At 39.8% G+C, this 19,544-nt stretch overlaps 1 protein-coding gene across 9 annotated transcripts in view; it reads right to left on the reverse strand.

Annotated features, from left to right (window-relative positions):
• The window catches only part of INPP4B (inositol polyphosphate-4-phosphatase type II B), a 366,270-nt gene that overhangs the window by 67,679 nt on the left and 279,047 nt on the right, over positions 1–19,544 (reverse strand). For all 9 annotated transcript variants that reach the window (XM_072119662.1, XM_072119688.1, XM_072119643.1 and 6 more), the window contains 2 exons: positions 10,928–11,058; positions 8,588–8,692 (listed from right to left, as the gene is read on the reverse strand). In XM_072119662.1, coding sequence (XP_071975763.1) covers positions 8,588–8,692; positions 10,928–11,058 — 236 coding nt within the window. The remainder of the gene's footprint in view (positions 1–8,587; positions 8,693–10,927; positions 11,059–19,544) is intronic.

The raw sequence follows: 19,544 nt of genomic DNA on the forward strand, positions 1-19,544 counted from the left end.
AGAAAGAGCAATGACAAGATTAAAGGGGTTATCCGGGTTTAAATTTTTTTTATGGCCGGGCTGGGGAGGGCTATTTAAACATAATAAACATGTACTTACCTCCTCCGGTGCTGCCGATGTCCCGCGCCGCGGCCGGTCTTCTCTGTGCGCCGGTTTCATTACACCGGCGCACAGGGAGCTTCCTGCCGGCCGGATGCTCCCATGTGCACCATCTCCCAGCGCTTACAACGCTGAGAGATAGGGACGGATGGGAGGAGCCGTCCACATCGCGGACCGGAAGCTCCCTGTGCGCGGCTTCCGTGCCCCTGTTTGTTTACAGGGGCACGGATCGAAGTGAGGACATCAGCGGTGCCGGAGGAGGTAAGTCCATGTTTATTATGTTTAACTAGCCCTCCCCAGCCCGGCCATAAAAAAAAAATTTAAACCCGGATAACCCCTTTAATAAATGACAAATCATACGGAATGTTATTCCAAACAGCTATCAATCTGCACAGCTGCATGTCCTGCTTTATGACATGCTGCCTGCAGATAGGACACTATGTTCAATCTCCCCAGCTCATCCTGATGTATAACATGCTGCCTGCAGATAGGGCAAAACGCACAATATTCCCAGCTTCTACTGCTTTATAACATGCCACCTGCAGCAAGGACACTATGTAAGATCTGCCCAGCTCATCCTGATGTATGACTTACATTCTCCAGAAAGGGCACTATGAACAATCTCCTTAGCTCCTCCTGCAGATAGGACGCAATTTAAAACATGCTCTGATTCCCCTGCCTGCAGTTAGGACACTATGAACAATCTCCTGAGCTCCTCCTGCTCTATACAATGCCACCTGCTGATAGGAAGCAATGTGAAATGTGCTCTGCTCTTCCTGTTTTATGAAATGCTGCCTGCAAACAGTGCATTATATACAATCTGCTCAGCTCCTCCTGCTGTATAACATGCTTTCTGCAGATAGGGCAATGTGCAGAGCCGGATCATCATCGGCACTATTGGAGCGCTAGCGCCGGGCCCCCGGATCCGGATTTGCTGTTTGGGGGCCCCCGGCCTGGCGCTCCAATAGCGCCAATGTTCAGTCTCCTGCTGGGCCTACCGACGGGCCCCGACCCTGTATTCGGCAGTCGGGCAGGGGCCTCCGTCCGTCCGGACAGGAAGCTCCTGCCCGTCCCTGTATAGTGCTCGATGCGGCCGTTTCCGGCCGCTCGAGCACTATTACTGGAGCGATATGGCCGGAAGAACAACCCCGGCGCACATCGCTCCAGGAACTAGGCTGCGCAGCCGCGCGATGACGTCATCACGTGGCCGCACACCCCTTCCTGTCCAGACGCGGCAAGAAGCTGCGGAGCCAGAGGTGAGTATAAGTTTTTTTTTTTTAAATCAAACAGCAGTAAAAACATGGTGGGGACTTGTATAAAAGCATTCATTTGGGGTTTGGTGGTCGGCGGGAAGAACATTAAATCATTTATTGTGGTGGGCAGCATATCATATAATATATAATTCATTGTGTGGAGGGGGCAGCATATCATATAATTCATTGTGTGGGGGGGCAGCATATCATATAATTCATTGTGTGGTGGGGGGCAGCATATCATATAATTCATTGTGTGGGGGGGCAGCATATCATATAATTCATTGTGTGGGGGGGCAGCATATCATATAATTCATTGGGGGGGGGAAGCATATCATATAATTCATTGTGGGGGGCAGCATATCATATAATTCATTGTGGGGGTGCAGCATATCATATAATTCATTGGGGGGGGCAGCATATCATATAATTCATTGTGTGGGGAGGGCAGCATATCATATAATTCATTGTGTGGGGGGGCAGCATATCATATAATTAATTGTGTTGGGGGGCAGCATATCATATAATTCATTGTGTGTGGGGGGCAGCATATCAAATATTCATTGTGTGGGGGGCAGCATATCATATAATTCATTGTGTGGGGGGGCAGCATATCATATAATTCATTGTGTGGGGGGGGCAGCATATCAAATATTCATTGTGGGGGGGGGCAGCATATCAAATATTCATTGTGGGGGTGCAGCATATCATATAATTCATTGTGTGGGGTGCAGCATATCATATAATTCATTGAGGGGGGGGGGCAGCATATCAAACATTCATTGTGTGGGGACATATCAAATAATTTAGTATTAGTATTCCAGTATTCTTTCTAGTATATTAGATTCTTAGCGCTCCGTGCTGTAGCATTACGGCATGGAGTGGTTAAGCATTTATCAAGCGGGATCACAGATAGTTCTCAAGGCGAGGGGGGGGGGGCAGTATATTAGATAATTCATTGATGGGGGCAGTACATTAAGTAAATGTATTTTAAATAATTACTTGAGTTGACCAGCATCTAAAATTCATGGGGCACCACCGTATAATAGAGAGGGCTATAAATAGGTAAATTAATTAATTAAACGGGGCAATAAAAATTAAGTCATTAATTGGGGGGCAACATATATACCGTATATACTCGTGTATAAGCCGAGTTTTTCCAGCACAAAAAAATGTGCTGAAAAACCTCACCTCGGCTTATACACAAGTCAATTCAAAGAAATAAACGTAATACTCACCTTCCAGCGCCCATATTCTTGGCGCAGCTCCTGATCCTCAGCGCGGCTCCTCTTCTTTCTTCTCTATTTCTTCTCTAACCATCAGAGTCGCAACCATGCGACCTGCCGGCTGGCGCAAACTATGATGCGGCAGTGTCGCTGCATCATAATGTGCACCGGCCAGCAGATCGCATGGACACGACTCTGACGGCTGTTACACCAAATAGAAAAAAAACTAGGAGCCGCGCCAAGGATTGGGAGTGAGTGAGTATCGCCGGACGGTGAGAATTACGTTTTTTTTTAATGTGCTTGGCATACAGGGGGCTGGCTGTATACTATATGGGGCTTGCTGGCTGTATACTACATGGGGCTGGCTGTATACTACATGGCGCAGGCTGTATACTACATGGGGCTGGTTGTATACTACAGGGGGTTGGCTGGATGTATACTACATGGGGACTGGCTGCGATACTACAGGGGGCTGGCTGTATACTACAGGGGGCTGGCTGTATACTACAGGTAGTTGGCTGGATGTATACTACATGTATTTGAGGGTCAGGTGTGAGGAGTATATAGGATGATGCCAACCATGTCTGTTTTATAAACCTGCAGAGATGAGTCATGGCTGGAAGAAGCCTCATGGAAGATCAGAAAGAAGGGAAGAGACAACATCAGGGACGTCACCTGTAAGTGATTGGATGACACTGCAGCCTCTGTGTAGGACTGGTATATACTACTGTATGGTCACTATATGGTGGTATATACTGGTCTGTGTGTAGGTTATTACATAGTATTGCGGTATTATTCAGTTATTATGTAGTGGTAATAATCATGATGTAATGTTATTATTTGGGCCTTGTACAGAGGTGCTATTAGTGATATTGTTCTCTGCTCGGTGGTGTTTGTATAATAACAATATGGCGGTAAAGATAATCAGTAAATGGAGTTTCTATGTGGTAAATTATTGGTAATACCGATCTGTGTACAGAGTCTTGTGCTCATTATCAGGATATTAGTATTTTCTTCATGTTGTGGTGATGCTGTGGGTCGCAGTTTGGAGCGATTATTTGGATATTGTAGCGCTATTGTTTGGAATACTGGTCTTATGGTACTTTTAATTGGTAACAGTATTGTGGTATTATTATTTTATAATAGTATTTTTTGGTTTCTAATATCTCTAGAGCTTTGAAACAGTATAACTATGTGGTATCTTTTTACTTATATTGTTGTGGTAGGGGGCCCCACGTCGGCTGCAGAGCTGGGGGGGCCCCATCCTAAATGAGGTGCTCCATAGCACTGAGACCCTTAATCTGGCCCTGGCAATGTGTACTTTCTTCTCACCTTATCCTGCTGAATAACCTTCTGTCTGCAGATAGGACACTATATACAAACTGCTCAGCTCCTCCAGCTGTATAACATGTTCTCTGCAGATATGATACTATTAACAATCTCCTCAGCTCCTCCTGCTCTATACCATGCCATCTGCAGATAGGACGCAATGTGAAATGTGCTCTGCACCTCCTGCTTTAAAATGCTGCCTGCAGATAGTACACTATATACAGTGTCGGACTGAGTTTCCTTGGGCCCACCAGAGAAAATCAATTTGGGGGCCCACTCTTCATTATACTCCAGTAAATATACTCTAGCAGTCTCCAAATTGTGGTGTTTTCTGATGGACCTCTAGGGTTCAGTATTGGGTTGAGCCAGGGCCCACCGGAGGATCCTCTGGTACTCTGGTGGGCCAGCCTGACACTGACTATATACAATCTGCTCAGCCTCTGCTGCTGTATAACATGCTGTCTGCAGATAGGGCACTATGTACTTTCTTCTCACCTTATCCTGCTGAATAACCTTCTGTCTGCAGATAGGACACTATGCACAATCTTCTCAGCTCCTCCTGCAATATAACAAGTCACCTGCAGCTAGGACATGATGTACAATGTGATCTGTTCCTCCAGGTCTAGAACATTCTGTCCCAAGATGGCGGATACCACCTAAGAGCAGGGGGTTTACTAATCCTAATTACTTTATGCCAATTAATCTCTTAACCCTTTCACGACCCGTGACGTAATAGCACGTCACGGGTCGGCCGCGGGTGCATGGAGAGGGCCCACAAAACGACACCACCCACAGCTCAGTACACCAAAGTATAAAAAAGTTATTAGCACCAGGAGATGGCAAAATCCCCCAAAAAATTTTTGTACAGGAGGTTTTAATTTTTTTAAATGTATGAAAACATTATAAAACCTATACAAATTTGGTATCCCCGTAATCGTACCAACCCAAAGAATAAAGTAGACATGTCATTTGGGGCGCACAGTGAAATCCGTAAGATCTAAGCCCACAAGAAGGCGGCACAAATGCGTTTTTTTTACCAATTTCACTGCATTTGGAATTTTTTTCCCGCTTCCTAGTACACGGCATGGAATATTCAATACCATCTCTATGAAGTGCAATTTTTTACGCAGAAAATAAGCCGTCACACAGCTCTGTACATGGAAAAATAAAAAAGTTATGGATTTTTGATCATGGGGAGTAAAAAATGAAAATGAAAAAACAAAAAAGGGCCAGGTCCTGAAAGGGTTAAATAAATTTTCTACCAAAGGTGGAAAAAAACACCACAGCGCTATTTTACTCAGTATATTAAGTTACACATGGATCCCTGCAATTTCTACATCAATAACATTTTGCACAATCGAAAAGAAAAGAATTTTACACAATAGTGGAGTCGGTGCAAATAAAGAAGTTAAAAAGTTTCAGAAATTTGAAAATCTGATCGGTTTCTACCAACCACCAATCCATTCTCCCTTAGCATTAGTTTTAATAAATCTCAATCTGTGTTGGGGGAGGCTCGGCTGATATATTACCGAGTTTGATTTAAGTTAATCATGCATTTGTGGCGAGAGGTAATTATTAGCAGAATATTGTATATCCAGGGTACAGAATCATTAGTCTAACACAAATAATCCCTTCATGATATAAAGCCACGGTGTAGAACTATGTCAAAACATTTTATGATGCAGAGTCTAAAGAGTAATGTAACCATCAACAACTTTTGTCATGTATTATAAAACACTGCAAATGTACCATCTCCAGCTTGACAGGTGCTTTCTTCTCTCGGTGATATGCTCTGAGTGCCGCAGAGAGTGATCATATCTTTATGACACTCACAGCTCCTGTTACTGTTACATGTCATTTGCATAATGCATGAAGATGAAGAGAAGAATTTCCGAACAATCAGAGCCACACCAAGCAAACCGGAGGTTATTTTTCCTGTCAGCAGGAGACGGAGCAACACGGCTCGTTTCCCTTACTGAAGATTTCCTCATTACAGATTTACATTTTTGTCATTTCATTCTTTGTGCCACATTCATTTCTTCATACACAAGCCTTGATTAAACTCGGGAAATAAATGCAGGAAATTACGGGAAAGAAATGTGCCTACTGCATATTGGCCTGCAACGGCTCTATGAAATGTTGATTTACTCTACAGACTCTTTACAGGACTTTGTAGAAATGACCGTATAAAAGTGAAGCATAGTTCCAAGGATACATGAGAACAGAGTGCAATAAACTGGAGGTTTCCTCAATGACTATCTAGGGCAGCATCATTTGTCTAAGGATGTGTAAGTCACTCCTCCCTGCTGACCACTCTCAAACATACCGGACTAAGGATCTATGTTTCTTCTCCTTTATTAGTTCCCTGAGACATATGTCCGAGAATAGAAATAATATGTCTACTTCTGCAGCTTTCATTATGTCCCACTTCCTTCTTAAAGAGACTTTATTATCTTCATATGGGGAGTGAATAAATATATCATTGGAGATTTTAAAATTCAAAACTTGCAATTGCCCATCAAATGATAGGTTAGAAATTTAGATTTAATTGCATTTTTTTTTGTGAATTGACTATTTTTAGCTCCTCCCAGACTAAAATGCTTGGGGGGTGGGTGGATTTATTACCTGTGTTGTAGTATACAGCTGTAGTGTTTCTATCTAGCTGTTGGCTTCTACACTGTAATGCATTAATATGGCTTACAGATATAGTGTATGTGGTACACAGAAGTACTATATGTGCACCAAAAAATACAATTATTATTATTAATCAGTGTTTATGTCAGAATCGGGTCAGTATGACATATTCAATTCCCCACACTATATTTTTATTTTTTGCTGGGTGACACGGTGGCTTAGTGGTTAGCAGTTCTTATCCCAGGGTCAATATCTGCAAAGAGTTTGTATGTTCTCTCCCTGTTTGCAAGGGTTTCCTTCAGGTCCCCCTGTTTCCTCCAACACCCCAAAACATACTGGTAGGTTGATTAGATTGTGAGCTCGAGTGGGGACAGTGAACTAATTGGCTCTGTGCAGCGCTGCATAATCTATGTGCGCTATATAAAAATAAATGAGTGAAATGTGCAATAATGTATATTTGAACTTATATAGTATACGGTAAGAAAGAAATAAACCAAATAAACTAACCAAATAAAGGACAGGGTTAGCACAATATCAGTTTTAAGATTGTAAAACACATTGGCAATTTTTAAATTATCTCACTGTATTTTGCAACATATTATTTGAGGTCCTATTCCTTTCACACCAAACGTCACTCTTTAGGTTTGTCATTGATAGTTTATAAGTACTTATTCCGTCATATTAACAAAAATTCACATAAATTCATATAAACTCACCCAAAAATAATATTTTAGATATAAAGTGGGTTTATTTTTTGGTGAGTTTTATGAATTAATATACATTTTTTATACAATTCTTTATATTACGCAGTAAGTACTAATAAACACAAGAAATACATTGAGAGTTGGTGCCTACATTTTTACTATACAGTATGTTGTATGAAAACCCCTATTCCTAATACCCAGGATTGCATGTTGTGCACAACTATTTAGCACCATACGGCACTATACACCTGCCCATTCTCTCACTAACATACATGCTCATTTAAAGGGGAATCATACTTCTCTTGAAGGAAAAGATATTATCATCAATAGAAACCCCTGACTTAACTTCATGCACATGACCATGCGCTGCCCCATAAACAGTGGCTACATTACACCCCCATTTGATTCTATTGGGCAATGCTCACAGCGTGGTGCATGCACCTTGATGCACTGTGCAGGTCCTTTTCCTGCCTGTATTTTCTGCTAGGTAGTAATTTCCTATGGACATCGGTGGGGTGAGCGGAATGGTCCAACAGGCCCTTTGCTTTCCACCTTTAAAATGTACACGTTCATGCACATGTCGCCTGAGACAGGATAGATTGAACCCTACTGAAGAAACTATATTCCCGCTAGCCTCAAAGCAACCAACCAGACTTTACATTGATAGGACCTAAATAAAGATACCTATATCTGAGTTTTATGTGCAGTGTGGTGGCAACCCCAGTGCGTTCCCACCATTCCTGCTGCACTCCCTACCCTCTACATATCACATCTCCTCCACAACGCCCTGTCATGGTATTGAAATCATAGCCCCAAAGATAAATATCCCCAATGGTCAGAATGCCACATGTTCATGCATGCATGTCTCTTTCTGTCTCTGCTATGGAGGGGAGATTCTTGGTGGATTTTCACATTAATTTATTCTTAATTGTTTTGCAAAAAAGGCCCGCCAAGAGCAGGGACAACATTACAGAATCATAATAAAGGTTGAATTGCACCCCAGGAATACACAGGAATTTCTGCATGTGGGAGTTATGTGGTTGGCTAGCCACCAGTGTGTGGCTGACTATGTGTGAGACAGACCCGCAATGTACTACAACCCATCTACTAGTGGGAGGCAAAGTGGTTGGAGCCGTTATGTCCTAATTGGCGACTCGTAACACCAGGTACCTGGTGATCTTTGCCATGGGGTACCACTGTCTTCTCTACTGTACATGTTTCCTGCCTGTTTCAGTTACAAGACTTTATTATAATGAGAATCAGACATTCACTTGAACTCCTCACTTTTAGATTTGCATAGTTAATCCTTTAAGAATCTCTTTTTTCAGCCCAACAACTTTACCTTTTAACTTTTGGCTGTGAACACGCATTCTTTGTAAATGGAGATTAATTGGAACAAATTCTAGACTCTTTTCTCCTTTCGTGCAGCTGGATTTGAAAGAAGACCCTAGGGAGAAAAAAAAAGCACATGAATTAGAAAAACTGTAAAGATCACCCTGTTCTGTGGAAGCAGATGGTAATTTTCCATTTTTGATTAGTATTATTTTTTCTTTAAGTCTAAGCAGGGTGCATGCATTGTATCTTTCTAGTTCATCTTTGGATTTTATTGTGTACTTGAATCTTAAGAAATGAAAAGGTTTTTATTGCAGCATCACAGCATGCACCTTCTCGGCAATCTACAGAGCAGTATTTAATGTGCAGATATGCTAATGCATTTTAAGTGACAGGCATCCCCCGCTGTCTGCAACAGGGACCCAGCGTGGTGAAAATGATAGCACATTTATCACGCATTATGTTTTGGCTGCACTTAAAATATAGCATTATATAAAGCCAAAAGCTGAATTACAACTCATTTTTATTGACTTGTCAAAATAAGAATAATGAATGCACAGACCTCTCTTCTATATTTCACTTCTTGGTGTATTATCCTGTTCCCTAGGACTTTTTTGTGTTTATTTCTTCTTTTTCTCTTTGTAGTGTTTCACATTTCTGAAATGTTTTTTTTTCGGCATGATTTTATAGTAATAGAGGAATGTGGCTGCTACCGGATATTTGGCTTACATCCAGCAGGCCCACTCTTACCAGTCTCATCCCCTCCGCTACAGTTTTTGTACTCAGGGGATACTTCCGTAATTCTATCCAGTCAGCATAATTGTAACGTAATAGCTTTTTAGTAAATGCATTTCCTTGATGATGTCAACACTTCTGGAGTAAACAATGAAAGCGCTACTTCTATGCCTCTAAAAGCACATAGTTCAATTACATATACTTGTAGCCATTTTACCCATAGTGGCACCCTAAGGCCCCAACCACAGATTCACATGTCTATGTGCGTACTTAGAAAGCACCATCCGCCTACAAGAGACATTGTTATTGTATTTTATCTGGTTTTATTTCTATACAGTCAAGAGATCTTGGGGATTCCATTCAGTTTTCATGTAAATAGGAATATTTTTCATGTAAAATTTTATTTACTGTGAGCCGAGCATTTTGCCAGTGGGAACACAACGTGATTTGCAATTAGAAAATAAAAGAAGCATTTAACACTTCAAAGAGAAAAAGCAAAAGGTATAAAATAAACATCATGCATAGAGAAAGGTAGGAGGTACGAAATTCACTCGCTCGAGAACAAATGAGTCATAACAATTTGACGCTTTTCGGCAAGCAATGCATGAGCCGGTTTTGAAAACATCAATGTATCTAAGATCTCAAAGAGACTACATTTGTATGGATTCTATTTTAGTCTCTGTACTTGTTCATTCAGGTTCACACTATTTAAAAAAAAAAATATGTATTATTTATGAAGCTCTGTAATAGTCAAGGATATTTAAAGAAAATCTACCATCAAAATCCAGAGACACTAACTCATAGATCCAGGCACCATGACTGTGGTAATCTTCTTATATCTGCTATCCATGGCCTGCTTTCTTCCAAAACTTTTAGAATTATGCTAATTAGTCTGCCAAGTGAAAAGAAACACCCTCTAGAGCCCCTCAGTGATGTCTTTTCACTTGTTGTTACTGTGAGCAGAACATGTCTCCCCCTGCTCTCTCCTTCCTCCCTCTGCCTGTGTAATCCAGCAGCAGAAGGAAGTGCAGGGGTAGGCGAGACCCCTGATCTGCTCATTGTAACAACCAGTAAAAAACCATCAACAGGCTTTGGAAACCCACCAGAGCCCCTCAGGCTCATTACCATGATTATAAAAGTTGTTTTTAGACGGAAGACCATTGATAACAAATATAAAAAGATTACCACAGTCACAGTGCTTGGATCTACCAGTAAGTGTCCCTGGTTTTTCATAATGGATTTTGATGGTAGAATTTTTTTAACGTGGCTCGGAGTCCAAATTTACATGATATGGCTGTGCTCAAGTTACAAAAGTTATATTCACTTTTACATTCACCAGTAACAAAGACTTTACATGAAATGAATGGCATGCTCTTATTCATGGAAAACTATTAATGTTAACTATCCTTTTTGGGTTACTGTCATGTATAATGTTGCATACAATATGGTACCTGCTTTTGCCCACAGTTGACCAATGTCGGGAATGCCAGCTACGACTGCACAATATGTATCTTCATTGATCAAACATTGAGGGTAATCTATTTAAAACTCAGAAAATGAGATTGCTTCGATGTTGTGCCTTACTATTAACTTTACAATTGTGTGGTTGGAATACCTGTGTATTTTTCAAGCTCTGCAAGGCTTTCCTGGTAGTCACCCAACATTTCTTCATAATGAGTTATAACACTTTGTCTCAGATTGTCCCAATGTGGAGAGAGGTCCCCAAGTTCCTTCAGTTCCTCAATTCTAATTGGGAGAAAACAATAATCAATATAAATATTATTTCCTTTTTCAGAAAACTTAATTCACATTCCATATTTGTAACAAGTAGGAAAGAAAGAAAGAAAGAAAGAAAGATAAATAGATAGACAGACCGATAGATAGAATCTCCCTTCCTTCAACATTAGTTTTTCTACACAGCCCACCCTTTACTTACTGGTTTATCAACACACAGTGAGCAAATTACTGGCAGAGATGGATCATTGTTTGCCATATCTTATGTATTGAAAGACAATAGGCAGTAAAGACCAATGGAAACTGAGCAATGTTAAAACTGGAATTCTGACTGAAATGTATGCATAATGTGACTTCTTAATATACTACAGCCGGCAGGATACTACTTTTTAATTTGTTTTTACATTTTAGGTCCACCACATAGGAAGCTAGTTACCATGCAATGGCTAACGAAGAAAAAGTGGATATGGCAGCTTCAAAAACATTTTTTATTCATTCAATACGAATAAAAGCACACATTTCAGCTCAAGTTCTCACTTCTGTCTACTTGAGTCTATCGATTTTTGTCTATTGATCCTGTGGATTCAGGGCTTTGTGGTATGCACAGCCTTATTGTATGTAATGGATATAACAATTTTTAGGATGGTTCAGTGTGGTTTTTATGTTCCTAGTATGGCTAATAGCATAGTTAGTATGGTGGTCCTGTTGTTACAGTAAGAACAGAAATACAAGAAGTCAATGAAAATATAAACAGGAAATCAATAGGACCAATGTACTATGAATATTTCATATAGTTTGAAGGTGGAATGACTTGTGCACTGTGGATGTGTGACATGTGTACAGTAGTACTTACAATATAACTCCAAGATATGTATTATTATTATTATTATTATGTGTAAAACTATTCTATGAATTATAGTTTTGAACAGTGTGAAATTCCGAATCACAAAATGATTCTACTTTAGCTGATTTAAAGAAAACATACAGACAGGAAAGATATTTGGTGAATACCATAAATTAATCTGCAACTCGTCCTCAGCAGCTCATGAAATGTGACAAACTTTTCGTAGAACTCTTACTAATCTGAACCATCCTTTGCAGTTGTATATTAAATAGGGTGGTATGCTGTGTAACTATTGGTTCCTAGATCAGAGAGCTAAAGGGGTCTAAGAGGTAAGAGCCAGTCATCACGTAAAACACACACACACACACGAGAGGTCAGACAGGCGATGCACAGGGATCCGGTGTTGAAACAACAGAAGAAAGAAGACTAGCTGCGGGGCTGACAGGCAATGTACCGTATTTTCCGGACTATAAGGCGCACTTAAAAGCCTTGGATTGGAAATCCAAAGTGCGCCTTATAGTCCGGTGCGCCCTATGTATGGCACAGGGCACAGGGCAGCGGACCATACTTACATAGGTCCCCGCTACCGGAGACCGGAGACAGCAGATCTCCAGCGGGAACTGCAGACCACGCGGCATGAACAACTTCTGCCGCGTGGTCTGCAGTTCCCGCTGGAGATCTGCTGTCTCCGGTAGCAGGGACCTATGTAAGTATGGTCCGCTGCCCTCCTCCACCTCCCCCTCATCTTCCCCGCTCACCTTCCCCGCGTTCCCCGTCGCGTCTCGGCGTCCCGTCCCGTCCCGTCGGGTCTCCGCTCCGCCCCCGGACCTCCGCCACGCCTCCGGACCCCGTGCCTTATAGTCCGATGCGCCTTATATATGGAATTATTACATATATAAGGCGCATCGGACTAATGCGCCTTATAGTCCGGTGCGCCTTATAAGGCGAAAAATACGGTACTATGGGGCAGGTGCTGGCTTTGTACTAGGGGGCAGAGGCTGGCAGACTATAAAATGGGGGGCAGGGGTAGGCTGGCAATATACTAGGGAGCAGGGGATGCTGGCTATATACTGGAGGGTATGTCTCTATCGATATTACCTCACACTTAAGCAGTCTTATGCTCATTGACTATAGTAACCAATTAAAGCTCAGAGCTCATATTAATGACCTATGACAGCTTCTAACTGCCAAAGCAGCAGCAGACAATGGCTCCTGTATATGATGGTTAATAATATTTTGGAAAGTGTGGGGTGGAAAATTTGCAACATTTCAAAATCTGGTCTTTGACGTTCCCTGAGTCACAGAGAGCGACTATGCAAAATTTGGTGACTGTAAATGGGGCAGTGCAGAATCCGTTAGCGGACATACATACACACACACCCACATACACTCAGCTTTATATATTAAATATATACACACATATCTACAAACACATATAAAGTATAAATAATATATGCAAATAAAATGATGTACTATACACAGAGTTCCTTTCATTTAGTAAAACTAACATTAACTCCCATCAATAACCTGACAAACTGTAACAGGGCAGAAACTGTATGAAATATCGCTGTGAAATTGATACCGAAACCTCCGAAATTCCATTAATGCGCTGGCAAATTTATATATTTCAGTGAAACACTGCCCAAATATAATAATCTGTTTGGAACTCAGACAAACAGAAAATGAATTTGGGCTAATGTTGTGACTTGGAATTAGATGCACTTATTTTTAATGTGGCTTTGAGTATGAAACAAACTACCATTTGTTCAGTACATTTGTGTTGGCCCAAGAATGAGAGACTGTTGCTGCAAAATGATTTAATCTTCTACAAACAAGTCCACACAGCTGAACATCAGACACATTCTGCCTGCAAACTCTATTCTGAAACGTGAAAAACATTTTTTGTTTTAATCAATTTTTTAAAAGATTTTTAGAAATTATAATGTTCCACAATTCCTCTTCAACTAAACCTTTAAATGATTTTTTTTCAGTATGGAATAGTTGATGTGATATACTCTATTAAATAAAGCAGCTGCTCTGAGCCTTTTTTTTCCTTCTGTCTCCTGTAAAGCCTTCTGAGCTCCATCCACTTCAGAGAGATAAGAAGTCTAATGGTTAACTTCTTCGAAACCTGGATAATATTTCCTTTAATGATTCAGCTCTCGAAAGGGAATAGACTATCCAGGGACCATCTGTGACCATTATGATTGGCACTATTGGTTTATGCAATTTGGTTGCAATTTAAGTTACATTAAGGTTTTCACAGAAGTCTCAAAAGTCGGTCCACCAGTGATTATTCTCTTCCTTAATAAGAACCTCCTACTCATGTCTCCAGGTCTTCTGCAGAGCTGCACCAATTCTCTGGAATGCCCTACCTCGGTCTAAACAAACTAATACCGAATCCCCAAAGCTTCATATGTGCTCTAAAAGCCCATTTATTTAGGTAGGCTTATCATACTCACTAACTGCATGCAACTTTAACTCTTTATTAACCAATCCTGGGTACTATCGCTGTCTGTTATCCAGAAAATGCATTTCTGCAGTCCCACTGACTTTGGATTTTGTATACAAGATGGCGGCTGATGGCTGGTTCAAGCCGCACCTCTTGTGTCACCCCCTCATGCTCAGACTATAAGCTCTTGAGAACAGGTCCCTCACTCCTATTGTGCCATATGACTGTTATTACTCTGTAATGTCTTATTACATTTGTTAATGTAATCATTTGTAAAGCACTACAGAATTTGACGGCGCTAGATGTTGGAGAAGCCAGCTGCAGAGAAAACATGCCACCTGTGACTTGATGAGTCTTCTAGCAAGGTGCCAACAACTTTCTAAATTTGATTTAGTAAAGGTATGAGATATGGATTTTTATAATAAAAAGTGAATGGGAAACGGTATAAAGATTTCTGTGAGAACCTGTCATTTGGTTTAATGGTGACAGGTTCCCTTTATCCTGTGTGCGGAGGAAGGCAAAGTTGTCACAAGTCATGTGACTCTTGGCTATGTGCTTGTGGCCAAATACAGAAACTGCAATATTTTGAACTTTTACTAGTAACAGGGATAAGAAAAATTAATAAACAAAAACTATCCCTGTAGGCTGTCCCTGACTTAACAATATCTGACTTACAAACACTTCTATTTAAAATGGGACCTCTTTTCCTCGAGTGATAACTGTAAAAGTTATCAAAGGTTTCTGCAATGAAGATCTATTTTTGTCAAATTAAGGACATAAAAAGTTGGGCAAAAGTTACACTACATAAAATATACCTGTTCCAATTACATACAAGTTCATCTTAGAAACAACCTATCTTGTACAATTGTCCTGTCAATCAAAATAATTTATTAAAAATAATTGAAGCTGCAGCTGCCAGTCACCAGCTAATATTGATATGTACAAAGTACATTGGGATGAAGACATCAGGTACTAAGGTATTATGTGTGTGTATGTGTGTATAGAGATCAATGAATATGGATGTTCCCAGCACTGGACCATAAACCAATAAAATGAAAACACATTTTCAAATTTGCTGAAAGTCGCTAGCAATAAAAAATTAGGAGGCACGATGGATTCATTTCAGCTTTTGAAGCTTAAAATTCTTATTACCAAACGATTTAGCCTGTTAAAGCCATCTATGTGAATGATGAATTAAGACTGTGCTGGAAAGGATTTACCATCTAAAAGCAATTTCGATTCCAAAAAGCCTCCTGTTATATCCTTTTTGATAATACAGATGCACAATCAAATATACATTTCTCTTGGCCAACCAACAGATTTCTACATTTCCTCATGTACCAAAAGAAACATCTCTTTGAAGATATTAAGGATAAACATACAATGTAGATGTTGATTGAAGGGGTTTGCCCATGAAAGTTCTCTAATTGTAATCCCCTAGTGATGTTCACATTAAAGCTAATTTTTAACCCCTTACTTTAGAAATCTTACTCCATTTTATTGCTGTTTTAGCTCCTATGTGATGATCAGTGTAAGATTCCAGAGTGTGGACGGACCCTTCACAATCCCTTCAGTGCTGTGAGATGCTTTGTGCTGACAATGTGCTTAGATTATCAGGGTACATGTTTTAAATACATCTTTATTAAGCTTCTGTACATGCTACTAGTATCTGACATAGACATAGAAAAAGAGAGATATGACAGATTAGAGATGAGAGATCCATGTGATGAATAAAACCCACAATAAGCTCTGCTACATCTCAGCTATAACACACACAGAGTCAGCTCTACTAATGCGTCCCCCCCCCTGAATAAAGGTCTTATCTTATCTGTTGCTTGTAGAATAAACTCTAAACGCTGCTTGCCAACAGGAAGTGTCTATGAGAGTCTGTGCTCATCTTGAAATACTGGGGCTTAAGGCATAAAGCGAACTGTGTCATGCAGACAAGAGAAGATATTCATGAGAGGAATCTGCCCTGCCATAGTCAGAAGATTTATGGTCAGATCCTGGGACAACCGAAATTGTATACACTTAATTATATCTGTGAAATGCTGTATTTTTGTTAATGAACAGTGAATTAAAGAATGCATTATTTTATTATCCCGAGTATATTAAAGAATCTTGTCTTCGTGGAAATACCCCTTTAATTTAGGGGTAACTGTGGGGTAACCAAGATTAAAAGAGACATGTAATTTTTGCCTTGTCAATAGACACCACATAATATGTAAATCAAGCTTTATCTCTTATGTATTTAATCTAAACTCTCCAGGATGATAGGATACTGCCTTTCTGGTACCACATCTTCATATCAATGGTGTTTCTTTTATAAAGAAAGATTTAAGCAATTTAAGAATGATGCCATGCAATAAGTAAAATTGAATAAACCCCAGTTTTCACTTTATAATAGCCCCATTTACAAATCCCTATAATGCCAATTAAAGGGAAAAAGCAATAATAAAGATTTATGATAGCTTTTCTGATTAAATCTCCTGGCACTTCTCAAAGGCAGAGCGGGCAAGCCTTATATAAATGGTGGTATTGCCACGTTTAATGTATTGATTGGTATACAACCTGAAGAGCTGCTCAATCAACAACATCATAAGTGATCTGGTCTGGTCTGGCAAGAAACCCAGACTTACAATCAAATACCTCTATAACCTTCTGGATCAAGGTGGTCTTGCTCTCCCAAATTTCTTTGTATATTTTTTTATGTGCACAGTTAGCACTTCTGATACAGAGAAATGACTGTTCAACTTGCAACAAGTTACTGATGTATAGTAAAGGCAAATATTTATCATTTTTGGAATCAATTGGAATCAACTATGGATTAGAAAAGGTATAAGATATATTAGTAAAATTATAGGGAATGATGGGAAAATAACCTTAGGACATCTGAGAACGATCCCAGAGGTACAAGGATATAGGATATTTTATACATTATCAACCATATACCATGCTTTCCATTAGGTTGACACAGATAGGGTGAGATTAGAAAGTCACAAGTGTATAGAAATTATAAGGGAAGGTTATAAGCAAAAGAAAATTGTATAACAATTCTATAAAGGAATATTGGGTGACAGAGGAATTATTGAACAATACCCATCTAGAAAAGGATGAGGGAAAGAGCCAGGTAAGATAAATGGGAACACATGGGGTAGTCTATACAAAAAGGTAAAACAATATTCACTGTGTGCAAATCACATATTATTACAATCTAACATTTTACATTATACACTATATAGGATGAAGCTAAGGGATCATTTATATTTTGAGAGATGTCAATTATCAGAATTTTATTATTTACATAAAATATGGGCGTGTCCAAAGTTACATACATATTGGGATAAGGTTATAAAGAGAACTGTTGATGGGCTACCAAGTTATATTAGGATAAGAAGTCTGAAGCCTTATGGGATATTGAATTATGGCAGTGTATATTGTTTTTGGGAAGACTTATGGTTGTTAGAAAATGGGGAAGCAAGGAATTTCCAATATTCAAAAATTGGTGGAAAGTATAATTTTTGAAAGTGTACTACGTACACAACACTACTACTTATTATCCCTTTTTTTGTTTTCCTTCTTTTCATCTTCCTAAAGACCACCAGGACGGGAAGGGGTGGGGGATAGGGACGTGGAAATAAATACATTTTTAAAGTTTGTTTAATGTTTTTCCGGTATTGTTGCTCAATGGTTATAATTTCATATTTTGCAATAAAGCATTAACAAAAAAAAAAAGAAGAATCTCCTGCCACTTAGGCAATGGTTAAGAAAATGCTAAATTGTCAGCTGACTGAGGCATTATAGGAAGTGCAACGCCCTGTGTAATCCCATAAACCAGGAGACATGGAGTCCACTTCTCTTGGCTGTGTGTCATATGTTTGAATGGCAAATAGTGTGGGGACCAGATGTCATCCCCAACATCTGGTCCCCACAACTTTTGAAGACCTGTCCTGATGATAAACCATCAATAGTAATTCTTGTTCAACCCTTTCATGGACTTTAAAGGAAACCTACCACTTTCTGATAGGGCTTATAAGCAGGACATGCCGTGCACCAGCTCAGGGTGAGCTGGTGCCGGCGCTTATCTTCCTTATGTTTTTAAACAGTTTTAAAGCATTTTATCACTTTATTAATGTTTGTATCGGAACTAGCTTCCCCGCACCGAGGTCCGCGCTCGGCGCACACCATTCGCGCGACCACTTTCTATTCAGGCGCACGCACGGTCGCGTGCATGGTGCGCCGAGAGCGGACCTTGGTGCAGGGAAGCTAGTTCCGATATAAACATTAATAAAGTGATTACATGCTTTAAAACAGTTTAAAAACATAAGGAAGATAAGCGCCGGTACCAGCTCACCCTGAGCTGGTGCACGGCATGTCCTGCTTATAAGCCCTATCCGAAGTGGTAGGTTTCCTTTAAAGTTAATACTAACTCTACACACAGATAAATAAGCAGTGTGAATAATAAAGTCATGACCTCCATCTCACAAAGTCAGCCAGGTCAGGTGTGACAGGTACAGATCAATTCTCAGACTAGCACTATGGATTTCATAGAATGCAAGTAAGATCCTGAGACACAATACTCTAGCTAAGGATTGTTATCAATTAAAAAAAATACAGAAAAAAATTAATAAAACGTTAGAAATTAAAATAAAAGGCCAACCATCCGATGTAGTGTACATAATTTCTTGTTGCAGCTCACAGACGTGTCTGAATGAAATGATATAATGATGGTGTATTATTCTTTTTTTTCTACTGTAAAATCTTTTTTAAAAACTTATTTTGTCCTAAAAGTGATACATTTATTTTTTTATTCTCTGTATAACCAATATTTTTTAAGTTGGAATCTAGCCAGATGTGTTTGTTATCACATTTGATAACCTTTACTATTCGGTAGTATACCTTTGTTCCGCAGTTTCCCAATGATGAGGCATTTGAGCACTGTGTTTGAAATCTATTCACCTTCCATATTATACTGCATTATGGTGCCTTTTTTCAGTACAATGACAGCAGGCCTTTCTCGTTTAGGTCTGTTTTGGAGACAATATGAAACTATCAGTTGGTACTAAATTGCTGTTTTGTAGGCCTCAAAAGTTCTATTATTTATAGATGTTTTCTGGAATAACATATGTATGGTTTAACCTTTCACAGAAGTTACTTTTTCAGGACTTGAACAGGTTCATTTATAGGAACTTGAGTGCTTCA

Source organism: Engystomops pustulosus, chromosome 1, assembly GCF_040894005.1.
Source record: "Engystomops pustulosus chromosome 1, aEngPut4.maternal, whole genome shotgun sequence".
Lineage (NCBI taxonomy): Eukaryota > Metazoa > Chordata > Amphibia > Anura > Leptodactylidae > Engystomops > Engystomops pustulosus.